General features: G+C 36.3%; 1 protein-coding gene across 2 annotated transcripts; it reads right to left on the bottom strand.

Annotated features, from left to right (window-relative positions):
* Nucleotides 1-2,023: 2,023 nt before the first annotated feature.
* On the bottom strand, nt 2,024-9,348 carry RFK (riboflavin kinase). Of its 2 annotated transcripts, XM_023521949.1 has the most exons (5): nt 8,917-9,348; nt 8,149-8,208; nt 7,906-8,057; nt 4,591-4,693; nt 2,024-3,845 (listed from the first exon to the last, which is right to left on the bottom strand). In XM_023521949.1, exons 1-5 carry the CDS (start codon nt 8,996-8,998, stop codon nt 3,715-3,717), a joined length of 528 nt encoding a protein of 175 aa, XP_023377717.1. In that variant the 5' UTR covers nt 8,999-9,348; the 3' UTR covers nt 2,024-3,714. The 2 variants fall into 2 exon arrangements, with proteins under 2 accessions (XP_023377717.1, XP_011376194.1); XM_011377892.2 differs by lacking the exon at nt 8,149-8,208 and having other exon boundaries at nt 8,917-9,340.
* Nucleotides 9,349-9,637: the final 289 nt, after the last annotated feature.

The following is a 9,637-nucleotide window of genomic DNA, read 5'->3' as shown; positions in this document are numbered from 1 at the left end:
TATTAGTTGTCTATGATTATATCTCCCTTCCTAGAGCAGGTCCTTAATTCTTTTAGGCACTTAGAGGGAAAGTCAAAGGTTTATCTTGAGTGTTTCTTTTCTTAAACATAACCAGCTGCAAATAATTAATATGCCAAAAGGTATATTTTAGGTTGTCAAACTGTTTCCACTCACAGACTGCCAACTTCTCATTGTATCCTCACATGTGAAAAGAAAATGAGCGAGCTCTCTGGAGTCCTTTAATAAGGGCACTAATCCCATTGACAAATGCTCTACCCTCATAACCTAATTACTTCCCAAAGGCCCCACCTGCTAATACATTGGGTATTAGCATTTCAACATACAGAATTGGGGAGATACAAACGTTCAGTTGCCATCCAGCATTGGACTTTTTATGATCATCTATATCTTCAACTAAAACAGTAAGCATATTAAATTCATCTGGAAACTCCAGACTTGGAAATACCAATACTTTAAATACATACCTATCTTCCCCTAATTTTAACACCTATACATCAAACTAAAATGTTCACGTAAATTACATAAAACCTGCTTAGTAATTAAGAAAAAGGTTACTATCTCACTACGCCCTAATAGATTGAAAAGAAAAAATCCCTCTAACTCAGGAGTTGGCAAATTATGGGACTGAGACAAATCCTTCCTGCTGCCTAAATAAAATTTTGAAACATAGCCAAGCCCATTTATTTATGTATTGTCTGTGGTTGCTTTTTCACTATGGCAAAACCTAAATAATTTACTTTCTGTCCCTGTACAAAGAACATTTGTCAACCCTACTAGAGTTGAAAGGGAAAAGTTTAAGGCCTTTCTATGAGGGCTGCCCTAAGTGTGATCTGTTGGCTGCTACTGGCCCAACTGTCTACTACTGAAATTAGGAGGGTTTATAAATCTTTTATAGCATTTTAACATTGCCAAGACATCTAAATATGACCGCTTTTCGAGTAATTTTTACTGTAATTTTTAAGAATTCAGTTGAAGCATAATAAGGTAACTACATTGCACTATTTAAACTACGTCACAGATATAAGAAAACATTTGATTTTTAAAATATAACCAAAATGAGACTGAAAGATTAGAAATTTAAAAATTCAGAAGTCACAATTTTCCTATAAGAAAAATATGAGATAATACCCATGGATTTTAATAGGCCTTAAAAAAGATAACAAAACTTAGCCCTAGAGATTTCATCCGTAGCATAGATTTTGCCTTGGAAAATAAAATGAAACTAAAAAAGGTAGAGCCAGGGAAGCTTAAAACATTGTCCCAGAAGCTGGGGTCCCAGTGAAGCTAATTCTGTTGCTGTATTAAGGCCCCAGTATCAGAGATAAATGAAACATGTCCATCTCCCTTCCGTTAAGTGCCTTTCAATCCATTTGAATACTGCTCAGTAGTTCCTTCTTATCTGTGGGGGATACATTCCAAGATGCCTGAAACCACAGATAGTACCACACCCTGTATGTTGTTTTTTCGTATATATATGATGATAAAGTTTAATTTATAAGTTAGGTACAGTAAGATTTAAAATAACTAATAAAATAGAACAATTATAAAAATATACTATAATGAAACTTATTTGAATGTGGTCTCTCTGATAACTGATCTTATAACCTAGCCAATCACTAAGTGACTAATGGGCTGAGAGTGAATACAGAGTGGATATGATGGACAAAGGGATGATATACATTCCGGGCAAGACAGAGTGGGAAGGTGAGATTTCATCATGCTACTTAGAAAGGTGAGCAATGTAAAACTTATATCACTTAGTCAAGATTTATTTCAAAGCCTGAAATCATTTAGACTAATCAAACAGTACTACTGAAATTTCTTACGATACCACTTTAATATATAAAACACTATTAACTCTTAACTCTCATAATATGCGATTTTTCAATAACACTTTTATAAAACACTATTAACTCTTAACTCTCATAATATGCGATTTTTCAAAAGCCATGGCTATTTAACAAAATGTAAGGTGACAAAATATCAAAGAATTTTCACTTACTGTAGACATAATTAACAGTAATTTATTCAAACACAAATCTGTTTTTACACTTTCCATATTTACCTTAGTTTCATAAAGCCACTGATAATTGCGGTTTATTTCAAGTATAGGATTTCTAACATTAAATTACATTTCCTAAGTCCTTTTATAGAGAAATGAGACACATACTAGTTCACCATACATTCATACACCAAAAGGTAAAACAACCCAACTGAATTTATCCATGCTTTGCCTTCTCTATCAGCATTAGATGTTATTCTAATACTTTGTATTTTTGTTAAAATCAGTTCTCTGTGATTAGGAAAAAATGATTTATAATATTATCTTTAAAAATACCTTCTATGTACCTGTTTCCATTCACCCACCTAATCTGGTGCCAAAGTGAATAAGGCAGTGTACTATTTCAGGGGCCCAACAATCAGTAATCTTAACTTCCTAAGTATCAAAAGATTTCAATTTTCTGCCAAAATAAGTTTCAAGTGGCCAAAAATCACCTCTTAGTTGTTAGGGGGGAAAAATGTGTAGTATGAAGATTTAACTAAAACTTTATATTTATACCTTTTCCCCAAGCTACAAGCACTCTTATCATTAAATTATGTTGTATTTTCACAACTTCAAGTTTGCTTGCTCAGGAACATATAATTATATTAAAAATAAATAATTCTTTTTCAAAGTTTAATTGGCTTTTAAAAAGTTTCCCTAATAAGAAAAACAAGTATTCTGTGTTCTTTAAGAAACTGGAATATCTGAGTAAACTTCTGCATGTTCATTTAAACTTTGAGGAAACCTAAAAATGAAGCTTTCAAGTTTTTCTAAAATGCAATACAGATGTGCACTTAATCACTATTCATATAGTGAAGGGTAGAGACAGATGCAATCCTTTGTAAGTCGTAGGATATTCTAAATGGAAAACCTGATGTTGACAATTGTTTAAAAGAAAAAAAAAAAGAAGTCAAGAAAAATGTTGAATACCTACTCTTAAAAAGAGATAAGTGTTATACAACAGAAAAATGAGACAAACAAATTTGAAAAACACTCATTTTAATGTTTTAAAAGACAGACAAAAAATGATAGGCAAAGGGAGTCTAGACCAATTAGAACTAAGGCAGGTGTAACAAAAATCAATACAATACAATGCTTTGCCCTCATTAAAGAAATCACTAAAATAAAATTTCAAATTTCAGCATGTTTGTAATAATATTAACACACAAAATATCAAAAATACAAAGTATGAATTTTCCCCCCTTAGGTTTATAATAAACTATCAGACTGTTTAATGCATTTACTTTTATAAGCCTTCTGTTTAGCAGCACATGCTATATAAGTACATAGGTTAGTATTTTACCATGAGAATTAATAGTTTTCATCTCGAACTAGTGACTTGTCTTTTTACCCAGTTATATACATTTCATTTCCATTACAAGACACTTAAAACCTTCCTGGTGGTAAATTTTAATCAACATATTGCATAAAATGAATCTTGGTTTTTAAAATGAACCTTTTTAGTACTGTAGCATGATGGGTTGAATTAAACAGTTGAAGCATAATAAGGTAACTACATTGTACTATTGAAACTAATTCACAGATATAAGAAAATGTTTGATTTTTAAAATATAACCAAAATGAGACTGAATAGTTATGACCAGTAAAATACTAGAAAACAGTGAATGAATAAATAAGATGATTTTTCATCAGTGGCCATTCATTATTTTGCTCTTAGAAACCTGGAAGAAATTGTCTTCTTTGAGTTTCAAATGTTCTGGCAAATCTAGTCGTTTCTTAGCTTCCTCAATATCACCTTGAATTGCTGAAATAAGTGATTCTGCAGAAAGAACATACCAGGTAAAGGTGATGAAAAACTATTGCTACACTTTTTACTACTCCTTTGTTCAGCTTCTCCTAAACATTCTACTTGTAGGCTGGCAGTATCTCTCTGGCACAGGGTAGATGTCTAATAAATGTTTGCTCTATCCCTCCTTCAATGGTACACAAAAGACGTCCTTTATCTTATTGCAATTTCTTAGAGAAAGGCATTAGCGAAAAGGTACATTGCAAATACCAAATGGAAGAAACAAATATTCACTATCAATTCTCTTCAGTATTTACACTTGTAAAAGAAACTCTACAATATAATTTAAACTATCACACTACACTAAGATACTTGATACCATTTGTTTCAAGTGTTGATTTACACCAAGCATTGCAAAGCATACATTATTCATCACAGCTTATTCTCACTTATTCCTTAAAATACGAAAAGGAAAAGAAAATAAAGATTTTATTAATTTCATATTGTTGGAGAGGAAGCCAGCCAATCTATGCTCAGGACTTACCATGTGACCCCAGCCAAATTACTTGACACCTCTGTGCCAATTTCCTCATCTGCCAATGGGCAAAATAATTCCTCATAACGTTGTTGTGGAAATTAAATGAGTTAATTCATGTAAGGCACTTAAAACAGTGCCTGACACATATTAAATGCTCGAATATTACCTGTCCTGCCATGGTTATTACTAGTAGAAGCAGAAGTAGCTGCAGTAATACTTACGGTCTGAATAAGAACTTACCTAAAGAATCAAAGTTCTTTTCTGGTCTGAGGTAGCCAACGATGGCCACATTGAGAATTTCCCCATAGAAGTCCTCTTTGAAGGTATGCATGATATGAGTTTCCTATAGTCATGATAAAAAAGAATTACCATCAGATTACAGAGTACCTGAAATCTGAAATATATCTTCACATTTATGGTAGAGTAATTTAAATGAAACAATCAAACTTCATTAAATTTTGAAAGACAAATTAAAATCTAAGTACAGTTTTTCCTGAATTCTTCCACTGCTCCTGTTCCTGCCCGACCATACATGTAAAGATTATTACTGAGTAAGGGAGATATTATACCACAGATGGGGTATGATTTGCTGTTTATAGAAAAAACTAACATACACTTAAGTAATTAAGAGTCCTATCAAGACGAAAAACCTGAGCAAAGACAACAAAGAAGAAATGAGAGAAATATTGATGTTACTACTAATTAAACTGGTTCTAAAATTATCAGGATCCACACATCTCTGACACATGCCAGTCATAGAAACTTTTGAGGGTTAGGAGAGCTGAAGATTGATGTGAAGGCAAAAAAAATACCACCCGTGCTTGACCTAGGAATGCAACAACAAATGGGTAGAGATGTGCTAAAGCAAAGGAGGTAGAAGATGCTCTGGAATTGGAATTTTAGTAGGCTCCTATAAAGTCAAAAGGCAGGAAAAAAAATGTAGAGACCAAGCAAATACACAAAACAGTTGAGGCTGAACTAGGATAGTGGCACTGAAAATTGAGAAGTTTACACGGTTGAGAAACATGTAACTTGAGACCAGAGGTATATTTTGAAGTGTATGACTTAAGAAAATCTATTCTATGAAATGATCATTAAATCTGAAGCATATATTACAAGTCAGCTAAGAGTATTGCTAGATAATTCAGTAATAAAACCAATAAAGAGATAAGAGCAACTTACACTTAATAAGAATGGCCTATTAAAAAAAAAAAGTATAGCATGAGACTGATAGTAAGGCAAGTTTTCTGTTCTCTCAAATAAAATAACCTAGTCTTTCATACCTTTTTGGTTTGTTAGGGGGTGGGGTCATGACCTTTTGAGGTCATTAAAATGGGCTCTCTTCATGTGTCCCTAAGTAAAACTTTGCATACAACTTAATGGGATTTATAGATTTTTATGAAGCCCATTTAAAAAAAAGGGGCCTTGATTTAAAAGAAAAAGCTCTTATTAGAGCTTTGGTTTTGTTAAGATTAATAAATTGCTTATAGAAATTATTATGTTAAATTCAAAGTGTTTGTAAGGCAGTACTATAGTAAAAGCACTGAGTTAAGAATCCAAAGTCTGGGGTTCCACATTTGGCTAAAGGCATATCTTAACCTCTCTGGGACTCAGTTTTCTCATCTGTAATTGAGGAGTTTGAGTTAAAAGACACAAAGTGTCTCATGGCTTTGTACTAAATTTATGTGGCCCAATAAATTTGACTTGCATTCTTTCTTTTCAGTAAAATATTGAATAAAAAGAAACTAAGCTATTTAAGACCTTGGACACTATTACAAAACATTGAAACAATAAAGATGTCTACTTTCCCTAAACTGATCTACAGATTCAATGCTATGTCAATCAAAATCTTGGCAGGTCTTTTTTAAAGGATGGAAACTGACAAATGATTCTAAAATTTATATGGAAATCTGAAAGGGCAAAATTATCCAAAAATTCTTGACAACAAAACTGGAGGACTTATATAATAAGAGAGACTTATTACAAAGCTATGGAAATTAAGACAATGTGATAATGGCCCAAGGAAAAACTAGGAGATGGACCAAGTCAATGTATGAGTGTGTTCTGAACTCACACATACAAAGTCACTTGATTTGAGACCAAAGTGACACTGCAGTGGTGTCAGGAAAGGACATTATTTTCGATACATGGACTGAGTGAATATCTATAAAAAAAAAAAAATTAAGTTTTGACCCGTTATCTCACATCTCACACCATACTCAAAAATTGATTTGATGAGAAAAGCAATACAAGCTTTTAGAAACTCCCAAGACATTCCTTAATTGGCTCTACAGTAATAGTTTGTTATGTGAGTACTAATAAGGAAAATTACTCATGGAATAGCCTTCCTCACCCGTTATTTCCTCCCTCATCCTACATAAAAATATTTTGTGTACTTTCATAAATTCTTTTCCTTATTACGTAGTTCTAGGCCATTTCTATAGCTTGTGCAAGCACTTAGACCTTTGGTTTTCCAACTGTGACACATTTCTATAAACTCTTCAAAGAGGATGATATTTATATGAACTATAATTGTTTTCGTCACACACTTGAGCTAACGAGAAGATTCAGCCATTATTTAGCAGATTAAGCATTTCAGCTGTGTGGGTCCTGTAAAAAGAGCAGACAATACCTTCAAAGTGGTTCAAAAGAGAAAAAAAAAAAGGATCATCTCTCAATTTTATCAGAAAGCACCATCCCTGTAGTAAGCAGTCCTACCTTAAAAGGGCGACCAAGTAATTAATCGGTGAATGAACTACGTAACTGTGGCAAGCTCAATTTCATGAGGCATGCTCTTAAAAACTTTACTTTTATCTACAGTAAAGGTAAACAAATACATGGGCAGTCATAAAAATTAGTATTATTGTAATCTTGGTTAGTAACTTTTTATTTTCTACATAATTCTTAAAAATATATAAAAATTATTAATCTATATTATTGGGTATGCAATATATAAAAATAATTTATGAGTTTGTATATACTATTAAAGTCGGTGTAAATTCAAATAATTTAATTTTAGAATGTTAAATACAATCCCATTATAATCAGGAAGAAAATATCCATAGAAAAAACAAAAAAAAAAAAAAAAAAGGAAATCAGCAGGGAATCAAAATGTGTCACTACCAAAAACTCAACTAAAGACAAAATGCAATAATGGAGGAAATGATGGACAAAAAGTTATAAGGTATAGAGAAAACAATTAAAAAAATAGTGAGTCCCTCCTTATTAGTAAAGTATACATGTAATTGGATTAAATCTCCAATCAAAAGGCAGAGATTAGCAGAATGGTTAAAAAGAGGGGATTCAACTGTAAACTTAAAGATTCTCTTTATATCGAAAGACAGATTGACGGTGAAAGAATGGAAAATGTTATTCCATTCAAATAGTAATTAAATGCTTCACTTTCAAATCCTTTAAGTATGCTGCCCCAAACTCTAGTATTTGGACTGTTGTGATTACCACTGACGTAATCCATACCACTGTTCATACATCTAATATTGCATATTATTCAGTCATCATTCCATTTTCAGCTATAGAGCAAAATACAATTCTTACCATGGACTTTTTTGTATTCTTATAGTATGGGTTCCATCCTATGCTCACCACCATCTTATGGACTTCTCCACTTCCAACACTGGCCCAACCATAATAAATGCCAGTGGATACATCAGCTGGAAGATTATCTACTACTTGTTCAGGAAAGTTAGCTAAAAAAAAGGAGTAAATGTTCTGAGTGTCAAGAGTGCCATATTATTTATAAAAATCACATGCAAATCTAGTTTAAATAATTAGGCTCACAGGATTGTAGGACTTCGCCATGATTAACATTCCACATTCTGGATCGAATTTCCTTTTCCTCTTCAGGTGGACAGGTTAGGAACAAGGTACCAGATTAAGTAAGTGTATAAATCGCCCCCCCACCAAATACTCTCGAATTTGAAAATAAGTACATAAATAGAAGGATTTTTTTTCAGACTTGGTCTTAAGGAAGTTCAGTTTCTTTAAAAGTTTCCCATTTTTCAAGATACACACGCCTAGACTCCAAGCTCAAAGACTGCTTTAAAAGGTCTAGGGGCCAGCCCTGGTGAATTAAACCTACCATCAGGTCCAGACTACTAAAACTAATGTAGACAGACAAAACATGGTTCTCATTCGACTGCCTGTTTGATCACTTGGTCACACCCTAGTAACACATTTAAGGAAAACGCTACAGTTGGCTTGAGAATTTAGCCAATCTGGCCCACAGTACGTTTTCTCACGGGCAAGACTTGAGCTATGCTTGGCAGCTCTATCACCGCTGGATATGGAGGCAGGAAAGAGCACTGGAGGAGCTGGGGGGCTGTGCTCTCGAAGTACAGTTCCGCCTTCCTGCCCTCATCACCTCTTAAAAAACGTACGCGAGAGCTCGAAGCCACGGGCCAGGACCTGCTCCCACAGGAGGACAAAAGGTCCTCCGCCTTAATAGATAAGGGGCTGGCGTAACCTCGGTCCGCCAGCCAAGACCCTGCCCTTCCCCGCTGACGTCCCCTCCCACGTGACCGTTCTCCGGGCCCCCCCGGCGCTCACCCGTAGGGATGCCCAGCTGCTTGGAGCCGCGGCCAAAGCCCCGCACCACTTGCCCGCGGCAGAAGTAAGGCAGGAGCCTCATGACGCCGTCCACTCGGGGTGCTGGCTGTGGCCCGGTCCGCAGGTCCGGCGGAGCCGCCGTCAAGGCGGTGCCCGGATCCCCCGGACCAGCCGGGGGACACGGGCGGGAGCACGGCCGGCGGGCCGGGCAGACGTACGACGGGCCAGGAGGCGCCGGTGACGCCCCGCGGCAAGCCCCTCGTGCAGCTGATCCAACAGATGTTGCCGGGCGACTCACAGGCGACCTCTCGGCCTCGGGAACGGAGGCGGAAATAAACGAGGGTGTGGGCGGGCCGGCGCGAGGGCGCTCCCAGCTCCTCCAGCGCCACAGGCCCGCGCACGCTTTCTGGGCCGAGCCACCCGGCGCTCGTTCGGCTTCTGTAGCCCCGCCCCCGATGTGGCCCCGCCTCCTCTGTCCCCAGCCGTTTGCCACTCCTAGGCTTCTTCCCGCCCCACGCATTTGGAACTGCAGCGAAAGTCGGTTCTCAGCCCGGAAGGCGGGCGCGGTGGGGTGTGTTGGGATCTGCGAAAGCACTAAGTGTTGCTTTTCCCGTCTTTTCTTTACGACCCTGACGCCAAATAGAGACGCTCTTTAGCTCCTTAATCACCTCTAGGTTTGCTTGTCGTTCGCCACTTACTCTGTTCTTAAAGTTCCAAAATT

Source organism: Pteropus vampyrus, unplaced genomic scaffold, assembly GCF_000151845.1.
Source record: "Pteropus vampyrus isolate Shadow unplaced genomic scaffold, Pvam_2.0 Scaffold324, whole genome shotgun sequence".
In the NCBI taxonomy this organism is placed as follows: Eukaryota; Metazoa; Chordata; class Mammalia; order Chiroptera; family Pteropodidae; genus Pteropus; species Pteropus vampyrus.
The sequence above is the reverse complement of the archived record's forward strand: the minus strand, read 5'-3'. Positions and strand labels throughout refer to the sequence as shown.

Bases quoted from the DNA above. Each gene is read 5' to 3' on its own strand.
- RFK (XM_023521949.1), bottom strand. From the start codon at position 8,998: ATGAGGCTCCTGCCTTACTTCTGCCGCGGGCAAGTGGTGCGGGGCTTT. The intron at 4,694-7,905 runs GTAAGAATTGTA...TCATGACTATAG, and splicing joins AGAATACAAAAAAGTCCATG to GAAACTCATATCATGCATAC. The intron at 3,846-4,590 runs GTAAGTTCTTAT...TTCTTTCTGCAG, and splicing joins AAAGAACTTTGATTCTTTAG to AATCACTTATTTCAGCAATT.